The 20,471-nt window shown below is 49.4% G+C and overlaps 1 protein-coding gene across 2 annotated transcripts in view; it reads right to left on the reverse strand.

Annotated features, from left to right (window-relative positions):
* Window positions 1–482: 482 nt before the first annotated feature.
* The window catches only part of LOC126259285 (nuclear valosin-containing protein-like), a 159,627-nt gene continuing 139,638 nt past the window's right edge, over window positions 483–20,471 (reverse strand). For both annotated transcript variants that reach the window (XM_049955932.1, XM_049955931.1), the window contains exon 15: window positions 483–1,087. In XM_049955932.1, the coding sequence (XP_049811889.1) occupies window positions 983–1,087 (105 nt within the window). In that variant the 3' untranslated portion in view covers window positions 483–982. The remainder of the gene's footprint in view (window positions 1,088–20,471) is intronic.

Genomic DNA, 20,471 nt, shown 5'->3' on the forward strand with positions numbered 1-20,471 from the left:
TAGTTCATAAACTTTGTTCGTGATGTGTGATGATATGTAGATTGTGTTTACCATGCCTGTGGCAGAGACACTTCTCTCTACTCATTTCAACCCACTAAATTTCTCCTTGTTTGGAAAATTGTTCCTGCATTTGATTTATGGCACTCCACTGAAAACTGGAGTATCATAAAAATGTTCGTCATGTATTTGACAGTGTTGGTCATATACGTAGAATGCTCGAGGGTATTAAAATGAAAGGGCTTCATTTAATAAAGATGCTTCAAATCTGCTTGCGTGGAAGAATTATGGTGACAGGATTGTACAAACAAGCCAGGGGCTATTAAGGCTATGTAGAGGCTTGTTTGACCCAGGTTGATATACTTTCCTTCTAATTCATGGTCACAAGAACACTCTCCGAATATATTATGTATATGCAATGGACAATGATATGCAGTTCTCTGTCACACGTGCTTATGTAGCCATTTACATCATTCAACCCCCCCCCCCCCCCCCAAACCACACAAATAAAAAGAAAATTAATGGTATGAAATTACGTGTACCATTCACAACTGCTCCTTATAAAACTTGTTCTTCAGTTATGCGTACATGTAATTTTAACCTCTTTTCAATTCCTTTAATATTTCAAAGCACATCTTAAGACCTGTCTTCTGTGGTTGATCACAGTACTGCACGTGACAGACTCAGCTGCTATGGATTCTGCGCAGGAAACATCTTGCCTGCTGCAGTACATCAGTCTGAACTTTCTCATGCAACACTTTGGTATTATCATAATCTGTGGAAGTGTGCATGCTTCTTGTTTTCTGACACTTCTGTTATCTGGATTTATTTGAGTCCTCAGTGATAGAAAGCTGGGTTCCAATCGTTTGAGGTTGATATTTCTGCTATGCAGCATCCAGTGGAGGTGGAGAGTAAGAAGGTACATTTCATCCACTTAAATGTAAGTGGTAGCCTGTAGTTTTTACTTTCATAATGTGGTAGAACATTAGGTACTATGTTTTAATGTGTCATCCCCACTTTCCACTTCTTTTATTCTACTTGACGGTACTGATGTGTACATCCGCCTTAGTTTTTCATAATGCTTGTGATCCTGGAAAAATTAAAACGAAAGTGACGATATTTGAAATTATCTCACACAATACCATAATAAAGTAAAATGCACTTCTAATGCTAAACACCAAATATATTTAATATGTACTTACAAGTAATGAACCTGCAAAACGAGTTTTTGGTCTACCAAGAATGGAAAAAATGGAAAATGTGCCCTTCATAATTAATCAGTGAAGTTACCCTGTATTAATTTTGAGATCAGATGCATTAAGTGTGCTCTCTCTCTCTCTCTCTCTCTCTCTCTCTCTCTCTCTCTCTCTCTGTGTGTGTGTGTGTGTGTGTGTGTGTGTGTGTGTGTGTGTGAGAGAGAGAGAGAGTGATCCAGGCCATGACACCCATTATCTAGTTGTGAACTGAGATCGTGTGTACTGCTTTGGTATCTAATATTGTCACGTAGATTAAGGTGTAAGTAGATGAACGACGAACACTAACTTCACTTAACGAAGGTTTATTCAGCACCTGCGCATACAAGAGCACAGAGCGAACTGATTCTTACCATTTGTGGATACTTCTAGAATGTACTCGAACCGAATATAGAAATTAAAATTGTACAGTTCAGGTGAGTTATGAACTCAAGACCCTCGATGCATCAGTTTAGTATCATATCCACTACACCACGGTGCTACTCAGCTTCTCCTGTGACATTGCATTGCTCCCTCCTTAACAGCGTCTCAGTGTTATTTTTTTGGTGGGGTTTAAGGGCGCTCAACTACTGAGGTCATTAGCGCCCAGTCACTGTTGTTAGAGCACAGGGAATCTAGTAAAACTCAAGGGGAGGGGGGGACACCAGAAAGACCTAACAAAGATGTAGATAAAATAAGCAAAAAGGTTAGATGTCTTTGGACAAGCCAGTCAAAGTTATAAAACGCAGAACACGAGCAGCTGCTCGAGCGTCATCAGCTAAAATATCCGGTAAAGTAGATGGCAGGGACAGGACAACACGAGATTGACTAAAGCGGGGACACGACAATAAAACATGGCGCACTGTTAATGCCTGACCACAAGGGCACTGCGGGGCTGGGTCACCGGAGAGCAGGTAGCGGTGGCTAAACCGGCAATGCCCAATCCGCAACCTGGTCAGAAGGATCTCCTCTCGCTGAGATGGTCGGGAGGAGGTTGTCCAAGCAGTTGGGAGCGGTTTTACTGCCCGGAGCTTGTTTCCTTGGAGGGATGACCAAGCATCCCACCACAACGACACAAGCCTCTTACAAACATCCCCACGAACGTCAGATGACGGGACACAATGGGAGGCTGGCCGAGGCAGGAGAACTGCAGCCTTGGCTGCAGCATCCGCAGCCTCATTCCCAGGCACTCCTACATGTCCAGGAACCCAAAGAAAGCTGACAGGAGAACCATTATCAGCGAAAGAATGGAGGGACTGCTGTATCCTTTGAGCCAAGGGATGGACCGGATAGGGAGCTCCAAGGCTCTGAAGAGCACTGAGTGAGTCAGAGCAGAGTACATACGATGAATGGCGGTGGCGGCGGGCATACTGAACGGCCTGATGGAGAGCAAAAAGCTCGGCCGTAAAGCTGGAACATTGGTCGAGGAGCCGGTAGTTAAAGTTGGCGGCCCCGACGACAAAGGCACAGCCGACACCATCGACAGTTTTGGAGCCATCGGTATAAATAAAGGTGTGACCGGCAAGTCGAGCACGAAGTTCGACAAACCGTGAGCAATACACTGCAGCCGGAGTACCCTCCTTCGAGAGTGAGCTGAGGTCGAGATAAATATGAACCGGAGCCTGGAGCCAAGGTGGTGTCGGGCTCTCACCCTCTCTAAAGGTGGTAGGGAGGGCAAAATCCAATTGTCGAAGCAGGCGACGGAAGCGGACTCCGGGGGGCAGCAGGGCAGACACATACAACCCGTACTGACGGTCGAGAGAATCGGCAAAGAAGGACTCGTAAGAGGGGTGGTCGGGCATAGAAAACAGCCGGCAGGCATACCGACACAGCAGTACGTCGCGCCGGTAGGTCAATGGTAATTCGGCAGCTTCAGCATAAAGACTCTCGACAGGACTAGTGTAAAAGGCTCCGGTCGCAAGATGTAACCCCCGATGGTGGATGGAGTTGAGACGGCGTTAAGAGGGATGGCCGAGCAGACGAGTAGACGAAGCTCCCATAATCCAGCTTCGATCGGACTATGGACCGATACAAGCGAAGCAGGACAGTGTGATCCACTCCCCAAGATGAACCACTAAGAACTCTGAGGACATTAATGGAACGTTTACAACGGGCTGCCAAATAATAGACATGCGGAGACCAACACAGTTTCCTGTCCAACGTGAGCCCTAGAAACTTAGTTGTTTCCACGAATGGGAGAACAACGGGACCGAGATGTAAGGATGGCGGAAGGAACGCTTTATATCGTCAAAAGTTGATACAAACCGTCTTCTCTTCAGAGAACCGGAAGCCATTTGCCACGCTCCATGAGTATAGGCTGTCTAGACAACGCCGAAGGCAGCGCTCCAGGAGGCATGTTCTCTGGGCACTGCAGAAGTCATCGACAAAGAGAGAGCCCGAGACATTAGGTGGAATGCAATCCATAATTGGATTGATCGCGATGGCAAAAAGGGCTACGCTCAAGACGGAGCCCTGAGGCACTCCGTTCTCCTGGAGGAAGACGTCGGACAATACGGAACCCACACGTACCCTAAACTTTCGATCCGTTAAAAAGGAATCAATAAAAAGGGGCAGGCGACCGCGTAGGCCCCACCTGTGCATAGTGCGGAGGATACCTCCTCTCCAACAGGTATCATAAGCCTTCTCCAAATCGAAGAACACGGCTACCGTTTGGCGCCCTCGCAAAAAGTTGTTCATGATGAATGTCGACAAGGTCACAAGGTGGTCAACAGCGGAGCGGCGGCGACAAAAACCGTATTGGACATTGGTAAGTAGCCGTCGAGATTCAAGATTCCAAACTAACCGAGTGTTAACCATGCGCTCCATCACCTTACAGACACAGCTTGTAAGAGAAATGGGGCGGTAACTAGAAGGAAGGTGTCTATCCTTCCCGGGTTTGGGTATAGGAACAACGATGGCGTCACGCCAACGCATGGGGACCTGACCTTCGGTCCAGACGCGATTGTAGGTACGAAGAAGGAAGCTTTTGCCCGCCGGAGAAAGGTGTGCCAGCATCTGGACGTGAATGGCATCTGGCCCCGGAGCAGAGGACCGGGACAGTGCAAGCGCACGTTCGAGTTCCCGCATAGTAAAGGGGGCATTATAAGTTTCAAGATTCAGCGAGTGGAAGGAAGGTCGCCGAGCCTCTTCTGCCTCTTTCCTGGGAAGGAAGGCAGGGTGGTAATGGGCGGAGCTTGAAACCTCCGCGAAAAACCGGACGAAGGCGTTGGAGACAGCCACAGGACCTGACTGTCACAACTGAGAAAATCGTGGTCCGGAAAGGTCGCCAGGGAGGAGTAAAGTCCCCAGTCAGTTTTCGGTATGTTCCAGCTCAAAGGACGTGGGGATGGGGTGTGGTGCAGGAGACGAACGACACAGGGGAAGTGGTCGCTCGAATAGGTGTCAGAAAGGACATACCATTCAAACCGACGGGCAAGAGTGGTAGAACAGATCGAGAGATCCAAGTGAGAGTAGGTATGAGTAGAGTCCGAGAGGAAAGTCGGGGCGCCAGTACTGAGGCAGACAAGATTGAGATGGTTGAAGACATCCGCCAAGAGTGAGCCTCTTTGACAGGATGCAGGAGAGCCCCAAAGGGAATGATGGGCATTGAAGTCGCCAAACAATAAAAACGGCGGGGGAAGCTGAACGATCAGGTGCATCATGTCAGCCCGACTAACAGCAGATGACGATGGAGTGTAGATGGTACAAACTGAAAATGTAAAAGCAGAAAGAGTAATACAGACAGCTATTGCTTGGAGTGGGGTGGTCAATGGGATGGGATGGTAATAGACATCGTCCCGAACGAGCAACATGACCCCACCATGAGCTGGGATACCGTCCACAGGGATGAGGTCATACCGCTCCGAGATATAGTGGGTAAAGGCAATACGGTCAGTCGGGCGCAACTTGATTTCCTGGAGACCAAGGACAAGCGGACAGTGCAGGCGGAGGAGCAGTTTTAATTCCTCCCGATTAGATCGAATACCTCTTATGTTCCAATGTAACAAGGCCATCGCTAGTCAAAAAAGAGGGGGAACGAGACGGGGGAAGAGCTGGTCACCTCGACGGCCGCGGAGGGCCAGGTTTGGAGGGAACAACGCTACAACCGGCGGGAGGCGGATCCTGTTCCATCGAGTCGTCGCCAGCTGCGGCCGCTGTCCCTGGTTGTGTAGGAGGGGCAGCATCATTTGCCGACGAGAGGCCAGCTGAGCGCCTGGCAGCAGAGCGTCCCGGCGAAACTGAGGACGGCCGGGGCAGAGGGGGGGGGGGGGGGCCCACGGGGGAGGAGGATTTGGAAGGGAGGGATTTGGGAGGCGGAGGCAGAGACCCCAGATGGGGGGAGGAGGCGGAGGGGGGACAGGATAGGGGTGAGGATACCGCGGAAGGAGTGGACACAACTGAGGCAAATGAAGTGGTCAACGGCACGGGATGGAGGCGGTCATACTTCTTCCTGGCCTCAGAATAAGAGAGACGATCCAAAGTTTTGAGTTCTTGTATCTTCTTCTCCTTCTGATAAGCGGGGCAGTCTGAGGATCTAGGCGAGTGGATGTCAGGACAATTAACGCACCGAGGTGGTGGGGTGCATGTATGTTCCTCACGAAGAGGACATCCACAATCGCCACAAAGGGGCTCAGCCTCACACCGTGACGACATGTGCCCAAAGCGCAAACACCGAAAACAGCGCATAGGAGGCGGAACGTAAGGTCGCACGTCGCACCGGTAGCACATCACCTTTACCTTCTCCGGGAGAACGTCCCCCTCGAAGGCGAGGATAAAGGCCCCGGTGTCGATGCGACGGTCTTTGGGGCCGCGCTGGACTCGCCGGACGAAATGTACGCCTCGGCGCTCCAGGTTGGCCCTGAGCTCCTCATCAGATTGCAGCAGGAGGTCCCGATGAAAAATAACCCCCTGCGCCCTATTTAGTGCCAGATGCGGGACAATGGACACTGGGATGTCCCCTAGGCGGTCGCACGCCTGGAGCACCGCCGACTGTGTGGCGGAGGTTGTCTTTATAAGAACGGACCCTGAACGCATCTTACTGAGAGCCTCGATTTCCCCGAAGATGTCCTCAATGTGCTGAACAAAGAACATGGGCTTGGAGGTGGCGAACGTCCCCCCATCGGTTCGAGAACAGACCAAATAGCGGGGGAAGTACTTCGCACCAAGCCGGCGGGCCTGTCCCTCCTCCCAGGGAGTGGCCAAGGGGGAAAGGGCAGGAGAACCAGAACTAGAAACAGTACCTTTCCTTTTGAAAGACTCGGCCGCAGAGCGACCTGATACGTGTTGACGTTTCATCTGCGAAACGTCCGCCCCGATACCACCCACTCCGACCAGCGGCTCTCCCCACGGGCGCCACCCAGCCTCAGCAAGGGCCACCTGGCAGGATGACCATTGCCGGGAGTCCTGATGCCCCAAGGAGACGGGCATCTACTCCTTGGCTGACGTGGGGAGGGTGCAGCTCAGGTATCGGCAGTACGATCCCTGTGTTGTCAGGGGGCTACAACCTAGAGGGTACATGACGACCCCACCACAACGGGCTGGCTACCGTGCTGGATTTCTGGTGCCATGGAAAGTCCATCATGATCGTAGGTGCAGATGGGGACGCACTATGGGCGTAACTTGTACAACCCATCCGGCGTTTAGGCCCAATTTGAGGAATAATGGGTATGGTTACAACGCCGGTACAATGCTGAGTGCCAAGGTCTTAGTGCACTGAGGACCAGTGGTACACCACGTAAGGCGTCCTTCCCCAAAAGGCTCGTACTTCTGTAGAATTTTGAAAAATGGAGGTCAAACCCCAAGGGGGACCATCACATGGAAGGCCAAAACGGTTGAAACTCCTTTTAGTCGCCTCTTACGACAGGCAGGAATACCGCGGGCCTATTCTAACCCCCGAACCCGCAGGGTGGGGAGTCATCGGCGCTGCACACTCTGACTCCTGACGACTGATGTTCGCCCTGGCAGTGATCTTCTTAGAACTTCCCCTGCTGCTACATTCTTTGTTACCTTTCCACTTGTTGCCTGTCGCTAGAGCTTCAAATTTACACTGGGTCGCAGGATCCTTATAGGGCTGACGTGGACTGTATCTCCGATCTTTCGTCGTCTTGTGTTGGGGTCGAAATCTTCAACTTCACAAGTAACATTAGAATAAGGTCCAAAGTAGTGCCTGAGGAGCTCCTCAAAGAGACCAACCTTCCAATAGGAGTGAAGATCCGGACGAGGTCACCAGGCTGGTAGACCAGAGGGTGGTGGCACATGTCATACCTTTGGCAATCGTTTTCTTGAGCTTTACAGAGGTTGGGATGACCATGTTATTCTTCAGTGGTATGCTTCTTTTACATTCCACTACAATATCCATGGGTCGATGCATGGCATCACACATGGCAGCTACCTTTCTAGCGCTGACTGCAGAAATGATCACTTCATCCAGCACACAGTCTCCACACACTCAGATGCGCATCTTCCTGTCCACAGTATTTCATCTCATCTCATCTAGCATAATCTTCGAGCGACCACAACCTATAACTGCTTGAGAAGCTTTCAAAAAGTCCCATCTGAGAATGACCTCATGACTACATTCTTGTAAGACGATGAATTCTAAGGGCTGTGTATGGCCACTTATACCCACATGAAAGACATCTTCCTGTAGGTTTTACGTATTTCGCATTAGCCACCTTCAGCAGAGATGTTTTGTTGTTGACGAATACGGTTTTTTGCAACTGGCGACGGTACTTCTCTGACATGACTGAATATGATGCTCCAGAGTCCACATGAGCTTGGGCTGGTCGGCCATCCCTGAGGATATTAATGTAGTTTCCGATCATTTTTGTAGTGATTGACGGCGGAGGATTTTTCTCTTCGGCGGCCTCACCTCCAAGGAAGGTCGCACCTTTTAGTTTTCCAGGTTGCAGCGGCTAGGTGATTGGCTGGAGATTCTAAACAGTGATGTAGACCTTGTTGGCAAGCATCCTCTCCAGCGGCTAGTTTTTGGCGATGGTGACCTACGTCCTCCTGCACCCACATCATCTTGTTCATCTTCGTCGACCCAGAATTGGCGTCGCCTAAGATCGGTCTGCTGTCTTCTGGCACGGGCGTCATCAAATATCCGCCGCCTTTCTCGACAACAGCGCACCACATGTCCTGGTCGTCCGCAGTGGAAACATACTGGTTGGTTATCCTGCGTCTTCCAGTCGTCCATCTTCCTTGGTATACAAACAGGTTCCTCATGCGACATTGTAGGAACGTAACTGTACCCGGGTCTCGAATTTTTTACCGTTTTAAAGGGAAATGAAGGACGAGAGATTGGGTTCAATGTCTGTTTCACTTCCTCCCTTATGACCTCTTGAAGCGTCTCTGTTTTTTGCTCACCGTGCAATCCAAGTGCCTTTTGAACTTCCTCTCTCACTATCTGACAAAGGACACTTGTGAAATCAGTTTCTTCCTCTATCACAGACATCGATACAACGTTTGGAAGCCATTCATAGTTCTTACATGTAATTATTTTTTCATGCATTGTCTCGATATACTGGCACCATTTTATAAAGTCGTCTGCTGTCGAAACCTCCTTCAGGAGTAGGGCTTGATACATGTCCTCAGCAACACCCTTCATGAGATGTGCAACCTTGTCTTCCTCCTCCATTCTAGGATCCACTATTTTACAGAGCTCCAAGACGTCTTGAATGTAGGATGCGGTAGTTTCTCCTGGACGCTCTGCCCTGCACTTTAATTTATCTTCAGCCTTGCACTTCTGTGGCCATGTGTTGCCGAAATACTTGCGCAGTTCCGCCTGGAATACTTCCCAGCTTGTGAACTTCTCCTCGTTGTCCTCATACCATTGCATGGCAGTGAACTCCAAGAAGAAAAATACGTTACCCAAACACACGGTGTCATCCCATTTGTTAAATTTGGCTATATGCTCATATACCTTCAGCCGCTTGTTTGGATCTTGGCCATCGTCACCAGAGAACCCAGAAGGATATCTGATGTGGTGGCACACAGCTGCTGTCATCGTGATGTCCTCTTCTTCTTCTTCTGTTTCCAATAGATTGCAATCTGTTGAATACGGCTCGAAGTCGGGTTTCTCACCACGTAAACGGCAGCTCTGTTGTGGCCTGACAGGAGACACTGTCGTCGATAATCTGCGGTATCACAAGTTCCAATACCCAGCGCCTCCACCAGCACTTGCACATATGCGAGCGTGGAGCAAACTGCCTCCGGCCAGAGCACATATTGTATATATACAGCTACAGAACATTCCAGTACAATGATGTTTACCAATTGTGGATACTTCTAGAATGAACTCAAACTGAATATAGAAATTAAAATTGTACAGTCCAGGTGAGTTTTGAACTCACAACTTACGATGCAACAGTTTAGTACCACATCCACTGCACCATGGTCCTACTCAGCTTCTTCTGTGACAATATCATGCCAACTTTTGCCAAATTTTATTGCTTTATACACATTCTGTGTATAAAGATGGCAGTTATAAGAGTTGAGGGGCATGAAAGGGAAGCAGTGGTTGGGAAGGGAGTGAGACAGGGTTGCAGCCTATCCCCGGTGTTATTCAATCTGTATATTGAGCAAGCAGTAAAGGAAACAAAAGAAAAATTCTGAGTAGGAATTAAAATCCACGGAGAAGAAATAAAAACAGATTCGCTGATGACATTGTAATTCTGCCAGACAGAGCAAAGGACTTGGAAGAGCAGTTGAACGGAATGGACAGTGACTTGAAAGGAGGATATAAGGTGAACATCAACAAAAGCAGAACGAGGATAATAGAATGTAGTTGAATTAAAAATCGGGTGATGCTGAGGGAATTAGATTAGGAAATGAGACACTTAAAGTTATAGATGAATTTTGCTATTTGGGGAGGAAAATAACTGCTGATGGTCGAAGTAGAGGGGATATAAAATGTAGACTGGAAATGGCAAGGAAAGCGTTTCTGAAGAAGAGAAATTAGTTAAGATCGAGTATAGATGTAAATGTCCGGAAGTCGTTTCAGAAAGTATTTGTATGGAGTGTGGCCATGTATGGAAGTGAAATGTGGACAATAGTTTGGACAAGATGAGAATAGAAGCTTTCGAAATGTGTTGCTACAGAAGAATGCTGAAGATTAGATGGGTAGATCACATAACTAATGAGGAGGTACTGAATAGGATTGGGGAGAAGAGAAATTTGTGGAACAACTTGACTAGAAGAAGGGATCAGTTGGTAGGACATGTTGTGAGGCATCAAGGGATCACCAATTTAGTACTGGAGGGCAGTGTGGAGAGTACAAATCGTAGAGGGAGACTGAGAGATGAATACACTAAGCAGATTCAGAAAGATCTGGAGGTTGCAGTACGTACTGGGAGATGATGAAGCTTGCACAGGATAGAGTAGCATGGAGAGCTGCATCAAACCAGTCTCTGGTCTGAAGACCACAACAGCAACACACATTCTGTTGGTAGCAATTGCTGAAAGTTTGATGCAATTGGTTATTTCAAAGCAAACTGTAAAAATTTGAAAATTGGCTGCAGTTTTTAAACAAAAAAATGGTATTCTGACAGCTTTTTCCCCGAATATGCTTTCGGACGTGTAGTTTCTGAATACATGATAGAATTGTCCAATTAAATTTTTGTAAATTAATTTTATTTAATTTTACTGTTAAATTGGAAAAAAAATATGTTGGAAAATTGCACCATTCTGAAAAACACTGGAAAAATTACAAAGTGATCTACAAATAATAAAGTTTCATCACACAAAAAATCAGTTTTGAGAAATGAATGGCACTGGGGGAAACAAATTTTTTATAAGAGACATTAACAACATAAGTACACATAACAATATACAAACTCAACGCAAATTGCAATATATGAAACAAAATTACACATTAAATATGGAGTAACGTGTACATCACATGATATGTGAACACTTCCTTACCACTGCCATATCCAAATTAAATCAATGTAAAACTACATCACATTTTGTTTACAATATTTAAGCATTTCGTCAAAAGCCAATATTGTCAACACTGCACAAAATGCTGGTGCTGCAATCTGCATTCAAGTCAATTCGGAACTACAGGTGATGAGACACTGATGCTCAGATAATATTTTTTTTTGTGTGAGAACCACTTTCCTTCCACCACCTTTGATGACTCTTTGCTCAGAGAATAACTACTGCCTGTTGCTGTGGTGATATGAACTTCACACAGAATATCAGAGAAAGAAACATCACAAACATCATTATCAGGCCAATAGAAGGGCAGAGGTGGTCCAAGAGGTTGCATGAAGCTTACTACAACATCTCCTCCTTCACAATTCACTTTCTCAACAATTCCCAAATACCAAGAAGAGTCATATGCGCATGCAACATAGCAGCTGGGCTGCACAGTGCATTCTGGCATTAGTGGCGGAAGTGCATATGAGAAATCATGCATGGTACTAAAATCGGTATCACGGCTCAGCCTTTTTGCTCCGATCTTGGCTGGTAATATTTGTACAATGTGATGTATAGATCATGTTCCAAGAATTGGTTTTGCACTTGGCAAGAGCTGAGAAAGATAATGTCCGACTTGTACCCATTCATCTTTTGAAATAAAGAGAACTGAAATGCCTTGCATGTTCTTGCAACAGAATCCAAGTACCTGTAAAGCTGTAATTATTTCATCTTTATAAACTCTTTGCAAACTTGTTTTTGTGACAAGTCTTAACAGTGCCACCAATACCCCCACAGAAAGATTTGCCATGGCTGGTAGCAAAAAAGGACCAGCTGCACTTTACGTTGAAGTCGTGTTCATGGTAGCAGATATTTCTGAAATTCTTACTATTTTTTTTTATTGTGCAGCACAACCGTCAGCGAAACATTCAACATACACAAGATGAATTTCTGGAAATTTGCACTTAAAAAAATTCAATACAGTCTTATGAATCTGGTACCACAAGGAAACATCATGTTCTAGATCATCAGAAACAATACAAATACGTTTTGTTTGCAACTGTTTGTCCTTTTTGTAATATATATGGAAAGTGTGAAGAGTGCAGCTGCCATTGTTCCAATGGTACCCCTGCACTTCACCTTGAACAACAAAATTGAGATTTTCACTGAAATCCATTAAAATTAACACTGATCCTTCAGCAAGCTTTTCCTTCTTCATTTTCAAATAATCAGATTGTGACTGAGAAATAAAAGAGTGTGGAGCTAATTTTTCAATTTTCTTAATTAGTGTGTCACAGACTTCTGATAGAGAAGTGATTTGAACACCCAGACGAAGCATACAGGCTCGTTTACTTATATCACATATTATTTTAATTTATCTTGGTAAGTTACTTTGGTTGGTTGGTTTGTGGGATTAAAGGGACCAGACTGCGATGGTCATCGGTCCCTTTTTCCAAAAAATTAAAACCGCCCAAAGAGAATAAAAAAACGAACAGCAGGAAAGACGTCAGACGACACAGGACGAGAAAGACTCCGACAGAGATCAGACAAAACAAATTAAAACACACAGAGTGTGACGGTGGTTGGCCGACCATAGAGAAAAAAAGAGGAAAAGCCTACCACCAAGAACACATTAAAAACTCAGTTTAAAATCAGAGGCTAAAAGCCAGAATCAACACTAAAAAACGAACACTCAGATTAAACTATAAAAACCCCCTGCCCGAATAAAACACAAAACTAAGTCCACCATGGCAGAGTCATCTAGTAAAAGGGCAGGGAGCGTATCAGGCAGCGCAAATGTCTGCCTGAGCACAGTTAAAAGCGGACAAGTTAATAAAATGTGCACCACCGTCAAAACCGCCCCACAGCGACAGAGAGGCGGGTCCTCACGACGCAATAAATAACTGAGAGACAGTCGGGTGTGGCCAATGCGGAGCCGACAAAGAACAACTGAATCTCTGCGAGTGGCTCGCATGGATGACTGCCACACACGCGTCGTCGCCTTGAGAGAACGGAGTTTGTTTGGCGTGGGCAGATTGCGCCATTCAGTGTCCCAAAGCGAGAGAACTTCGCGGCGGAAGACTGCCCGCAAATCAGTCTCCGGGAGGCCAATGTCCAGGGTGGGTTCACTGGTGGCCTGTTTGGCCAGGCGGTCAACACGTTCATTGCCCGGGATACCGACGTGACCGGGGCCCCCCACAAAGACCACAGAGCGGCCGCAACGCGCAAGAGTATGCAGGGACTCATGGATAGCCATCACCAGACGAGAACGAGGAAAACACTGGTCGAGAGCTCGTAAACCGCTCAGGGAATCGCTACAGATAACGAAGGACTCACCTGAGCAGGAGCGGATATACTCTAGGGCACAAAAGATGGCAACCAGCTCAGCAGTGTAAACGCTGCAGCCATCCAGCAAGGAACGTTGTTCGGAATGGTCCCCTAGAGTTAGCGCATACCCGACACGACCAGCAACCATCGAACCGTCAGTGTAAACAATTCCAGAGCCCTGATACGTGGCCAGGATGGAATAAAAGCGGCGGCGGAAGGCCTCTGGAGGGACTGAGTCCTTCGAGCCCTGTGCCAAGTCGAACCGAAGGCAAGGGCGAGGAACACACCACGGGGGTGTACGCAGAGGTGCCCGGAAAGGAGGTGGAACAGGGAAAAACCCAAGCCCGGAGAGAAGCTCCTTGACGCGTACGGCGATCGGACAACCCGACCGGGGCCGACAGTCTGGCAGATGGACGACTGACTGCGGGAACAGGACGTGGTAATTTGGATGCCCGGGCAAGCTAAAAACATGGGCAGCATAAGCAGCCAGTAATTGTTGGCGTCGTAACTGCAGTGGAGGGACACCTGCCTCCACTAGTATGCTGTCCACAGGGCTGGTGCGGAAAGCATCAGTGGCAAGGCGTATCCCGCTATGGAGGATTGGGTCCAGCACCCGCAACGCAGATGGGGAAGCTGAGCCATAAGCCAGGCTCCCATAATCCAGACGAGACTGGATTAAAGCCTGGTAGAGCCGGAACAGGGTAGATCGGTCGGCGCCCCAGCGGGTGTGGCTCAAACATCGCAGAGCATTGAGATGCCGCCAACACGCCTGTTTGAGCTGCCGGATATGAGGCAGCCAAGTCAACCGGGCATCGAAAACCACCCCCAAAAACCTGTGTGATTCCACCACTGAAAGAAGTTCGTTGTTAAGAGAAAGCTGCGGCTCCGGGTGGACAGTACGTCGACGGCATAAATGCATAACGCAGGTCTTGGCTGCCGAAAACTGGAACCCATGAGCTACAGCCCAAGACTGCGCCTTGCGGATAGCGCCCTGTAGCTGACGTTCAACAGCTGCAATGCCAGTAGAGCTGTAGTAAAGGCAGAAGTCGTCAGCATACAGGGAAGCGGAGACAGAATTTCCCGCGGCCGCAGCGAGCCCGTTAATGGCTATTAAAAACAGGCAGACACTTAAAACAGAACCCTGTGGCACACCGTTCTCCTGGACGTGGGAGGAACTATACGAGGCCGCGACTTGCACGCGGAAGGTACGATACGACAGAAAATTGCAGATAAAAATCGGCAGAGGACCCCGAAGACCCCATCCACGAAGCGTAGAAAGGATGTGATGACGCCATGTCGTATCGTACGCCTTCCGCATGTCGAAAAAGCCAGCGAACAGGTGCTGACGGCGGGCAAAGGCAGTATGGATGGCCGACTCCAGGCTCACCAGATTGTCGGTGGCGGAGCGGCCTTTACGGAACCCACCCTGAGACGGAGCCAGAAGACCCCGAGACTCCAGTACCCAATTCAAGCGCCGGCTCACCATCCGTTCAAGCAACTTGCAAAGAACGTTGGTGAGGCTAATGGGACGGTAGCTTTCCACCTCCAGAGGGTTCTTTCCAGGTTTCAAAACGGGGATGACAATGCTTTCCCGCCATTGCGACGGAAACTCCCCCTCGACCCAAAGACGGTTGTAAAGATTGAGGAGGCGCCGCTGGCAGTCCACTGAAAGGTGTTTCAGCATCTGACAGTGGATGCCATCTGGCCCAGGAGTGGTATCAGGGCAAGTGGCTAGGGCACTGCGAAATTCCCACTCACTGAATGGAGCATTGTAAGATTCTGGGTGGTGGGTGCGAAACGAAAGGCTCCGACGTTCCATCCGCTCTTTAATGGAGCGGAAGGCCAGTGGGGAATTGGAAGAAGCGGAACTAAGAGTAAAATGCTCTGCCAAGCTGTTGGCAATTTCGCCGGAGTCTGTACAAACTGCTCCATTCAGTGAGAGCGCAGGGACGCTGACAGGGGTCTGATAGCCATAGAGGCGTCGGATCTTGGCCCCGACCTGCGATGGAGAGACATGGAGGCCAATGGTGGACACATACCGCTCCCAGCACTCCTGCTTGCTTTGGCGGATAAGGCAGTGGGCCTGTGCACGCAGCCGTTTGAAGGTGGTGAGGTGTTCAATGCAGGGATGTCGCTTGTGATGCTGTAGCGCCCGGCGGCAATCTTTAATCGCTACAGCGACATCAGGCGACCACCAAGGCACAGTCCACCGCTGAGGGGACCCAGAGAAACGGGGAATGGCAGATTCGGCGGCAGTAACGATGCTGGTGGTGACCGATTGAACCACCGCATCAATGTCATCATCAGAGAGAGGCTCAATAGCGGCAGTGGAGGAGAACAAGTCCCAGTCAGCCTTATTCATAGCCCATCTGCTAGGGCGCCCAAAAGAGTGACGCCGTGGTAGTGACAGAAAGATCGGAAAGTGGTCACTACCACACAGGTCATCATGCACACTCCATTGGACAGACGGTAAGAGGCTAGGGCTACAGATTGAAATGTCAATGGCGGAGTATGTGCCATGCGCCACACTGAAGTGTGTGAAGGCACCATCATTTAAAATAGAGAGATCGAGCTGCGACAATAAATGCTCAACGGTGGCGCCTCGACCTGTTGCCACTGACCCACCCCACTGAGGGTTATGGGCGTTGAAGTCGCCCAATAGCAAGAAAGGTGGCGGCAATTGGGCTATCAGCGCAGCCAGGACATGCTGCGAGACATCACCATCCGGTGGAAGGTAAAGACTGCAGACGGTAACAGCCTGTGGCGTCCACACCCGAACAGCGACAGCCTCTAAAGGTGTTTGGAGAGGGATAGACTCGCTGTGCAGAGTGTGAAGGACATAGAGGCAGACGCCACCAGACACCCTTTCATATGCTGCCCGGTTCTTATAATAACCCCGATAGCCACGGAGGGCGGGGCTTCGCATTGCTGGAAACCAAGTTTCCTGAAGAGCAATGCAGAAGAAAGGGTGAAGGCTGATAAGTTGGCGGAGCTCAGCTAGATGGTGGAAGAAACCGCTGCAGTTCCACTGGAGGATGGTATTGTCCATTGCGGAGAAAGGCGTGACAGGACTGGGAAGGCAGATTACGCCACTGGGTCACCTGCTGCCTCCGATGGAGCACCCGTGCAAGTGCTATCCATTGCGTCTGAGGGATTGGTGAGATCGAGGTCCTCAGCGGACGCAAGGATCTCCACCGCATCCTCAGATGCAGAGCTTTTAGGTAGCGGTGGAGTAGGTGCCACCACAGGTGTCTTGGACTTACGGGTCTTCAAAGTCGTTTTCTCTCGCTGTTCCTTTGGTTACCGTTGTGGAGAGGGCTTATCGTAGTCAGTCTCTGGGACCGAAGAGGATCGCGAAGCCCGTCGACCAGTGGCCTGTGGCTTCTTCAGCCACTGGTTGGTGTCTGCTGTGCCGCTGGTAGGAACCTGGGAAGGGAGTGACCCAAGGGATCCCTTCCGAGCGAGAGAAGCCGAAGAAGACTTACGCTTCTCCGGCTTAGAAGTGGGGACTGGTGTCCCCGGTGGTTTAGTGGGTGCTGCTCCCGAGGTAGATGGTGTGGGAGCAACAGCGAGAGAAGGGGCCCCCATCGTCAAGGGGGCAGGTGAGGTCCTCTGACTGAGAGCTGACTGTATATCTTGCAGCTGAAGGAGCTGGAGCAGGAGTGACAGTGGAGGCATAAGATGACATCATGCCACGGGATGTAGCCGTTCAAATTTCCGCTTAGCCTCAGTGTAAGTCAGTCGGTACAGGGTCTTATATTCCATGATTTTGCGTTCTTTCTGTAAGATACTGCAGTCCGGCGAGCAAGGGGAATGAGGCTCTCCACAGTTGACACAGACGGGAGGCGGAGCACATGGAGTATCGGGATGAGATGGGCGTCCACAATCTCGACATGTGAGGCTAGAAGTACAGCGAGAGGACATGTGACCGAACTTCCAGCACTTAAAGCACCGCATCGGGGGAGGGATATAGGGTTTGACGTCACACCGGTAGACCATCACCTTGACCTTCTCTGGTAAGGTATCACCTTCGAAGGCCAAGATGAAGGCACCGGTAGCGACCTGATTGTCCCTTGGACTCCGATGAACACGCCGGACGAAATGTACACCTCGGCGCTCTAAATTGGCGCGCAGCTCGTCATCAGACTGCAAAAGAAGGTCCCTATGGAAAATAACACCCTGGACCATATTTAAACTATTATGTGGGGTGATGGTAACGTGAACATCCCCCAACTTGTCACAAGCAAGTAACCTGCGTGACTGGGCAGAGGATGCCGTTTTTATCAAAACTGACCCAGAGCGCATTTTGGACAAGCCTTCCACCTCCCCAAACTTGTCCTCTAAATGCTCTACAAAGAACTGAGGCTTCACGGATAGAAACGAGTCACCATCAGCTCTGGTACAGACAAGATACCTGGGCAAATAGACGTCACTGTCATTCATTGCCTTTCATTCCTCCCATGGAGTGGCCAGGGACGGGAACGATTTGGGGTCATAGACGTTAGCTTTAAAATGAGCCCTCGAACGCTTAGAGACTGCTGGTGGCTGGCCGCCAGTGAGAGATGATGTACCACGCTTCATTGCGGGTCATCCGCCCTGATGCCACCTACTCCGACCAAGGGCCCTCCCCACGGGCGCCACCCAGCCGCAGCAATAGCCACCTGGCAGGATGGCCATTGCCGGGAGTCCTGATGCCCCAGGGAGATGGGCATCTACTCCTTGGCATACGTGGGGAGTTAACGGCGCAGGCATCAGTAGAGCGATCCCTGTGTTGTCAGGGGGCTACAACCAACAGGGTACATGGCGGCCCCACCACATCGGACTGGCTACCGTGCTGGATCTCAGGTGCAAAAATGTCCAAGGTCGTCGTCGCAGTTAAAAGCAACACTGCAGAGTGCAGCGTGGTAATCGCACCCAGGGACGTATCCTAGCCCAAGAGATGGCAAACGAGCGGGACACCATTGCAACGACGAAAAAGCCGGCTAAAGGTCTCAATACACGATGGATACAGTGCACCATGTAAGGCGCCCTTCCCCAATTGGCTCGCTCTTCGGAATAATTCAGAAAGATGGAGGTCAAACCCGATGTGACTTACCAAATGAAAGTGCTGGCAGGTCGACAGACACACAAACAAACACAAACATACACACAAAATACAAGCTTTCGCAACAAACGGTTGCTTCATCAGGAAAGTCTCATCATCTTTCTTTATATATACCCATCCGCACATACACAGACACGAGCAGGCATTTGTAAAGGCAGAGAGTTCGGGCAGAGATGTCAGTCGAGGCGGAAGTACAGAGGCAAAGATGTTGAAAGATAGGTGAGGTATGAGCGGCGGCAACTTGAAATTAGTGGAGGTTGAGGCCTGGCGGATAACGAGAGGAGAGGATATACTGAAGGGCAAGTTCCCATCTCCGGAGTTCTGACAGGTTGGTGTTAGTGGGAAGTATCCAGATAACCCGGACGGTGTAACACTGTGCCAAGATGTGCTGGCCGTGCACCAAGGCATGTTTAGCCACAGGGTGATCCTCATTACCAACAAACACTGTCTGCCTGTGTCCATTCATGCGAATGGACAGTTTGTTGCTGGTCATTCCCACATAGAAAGCTTCACAGTGTAGGCAGGTCAGTTGGTAAATCACGTGGGTGCTTCCGCATGTGGCTCTGCCTTTGATCGTGTACACCTTCCGGGTTACAGGACTGGAGTAGGTGGTGGTGGGAGGGTGCATGGGACAGGTTTTACACCAGGGGCGGTTACAAGGATAGGAGCCAGAGGGTAGGGAAGGTGGTTTGGGGATTTCATAGGGATGAACTAACAGGTTACGAAGGTTAGGTGGACGGCGGAAAGACACTCTTGGTGGAGTGGGGAGGATTTCATGGAGGATGGATCTCATTTCAGGGCAGGATTTGAGGAAGTCGTATCCCTACTGGAGAGCCACATTCAGAGTCTGATCCAGTCCCGGAAAGTATCCTGTCACAAGTGAGGCACTTTTGTGGTTCCTCTGTGGGAGGTTCTGGGTTTGAGGGGATGAGGAAGTGGCTCTGGTTATTTGCTTCTGTATCAGGTCGGGAGGGTAGTTGCGGGATGCGAAAGCTGTTTTCAGGTTGTTGGTGTAATGGTTCAGGGATTCGGACTGGAGCAGATTCGTTTGCCACGAAGACCTAGGCTGTAGGGAAGGGACCGTTTGATGTGGAATGGGTGGCAGCTGTCATAATGGAGGTACTGTTGCTTGTTGGTGGGTTTGATGTGGATGGACGTGTGAAGCTGGCCATTGGCCAGATGGAGGTCAACGTCAAGGAAAGTGGCATGGGATTTGGAGTAGGACCAGGTGAATCTGATGGAGCCAAAGGAGTTGAGGTTGGAGAGGAAATTATTCTTCACTGTGAGTACAGATCATGAAGATGTCATCAATAAATCTGTACCAAACTTTGGGTTGGCAGGCCTGGGTAACCAAGAAGGCTTCCTCTAAGCGACCCATGAATAGGTTGGCGTAAGAGGGGGCCATCCTGGTACCCATGGCTGTTCCCTTTAATTGTTGGTATGTCTGGCCTTCAAAAGTGAAGAAGTTGTGGGTCAGGATGAAGCTGGCTAAGGTAATGAGGAAAGAGGTTTTAGGTAGGGTGGCAGGTGATCGGCGTGAAAGGAAGTGCTCCATCGCAGCGAGGCCCTGGACGTACGGAATATTTGTGTATAAGGAAGTGGCATCAATGGTTACAAGGATGGTTTCCGGGGGTAACAGATTGGGTAAGGGTTCCTACTCCCAACATCACCTCTGCTGAAGCCCAAGCTATCCGTGATCTGAAGGCTGACCGATCCATCGTCATTCTTCCGGCGGACAAGGGTTCCACGACCGTGGTACTTGATCGTCGGGAGTATGTGGCTGAGGGACTGCGTCAGCTTTCAGACAACACTACATACAAAGTTTACAAAGGTAATCCCATTCCTGATGTCCAGGCGGGGCTTCAAGGAATCCTCAGAACCTTAGGCCC

Source organism: Schistocerca nitens, chromosome 5 (genome assembly GCF_023898315.1).
Source record: "Schistocerca nitens isolate TAMUIC-IGC-003100 chromosome 5, iqSchNite1.1, whole genome shotgun sequence".
In the NCBI taxonomy this organism is placed as follows: domain Eukaryota; kingdom Metazoa; phylum Arthropoda; class Insecta; order Orthoptera; family Acrididae; genus Schistocerca; species Schistocerca nitens.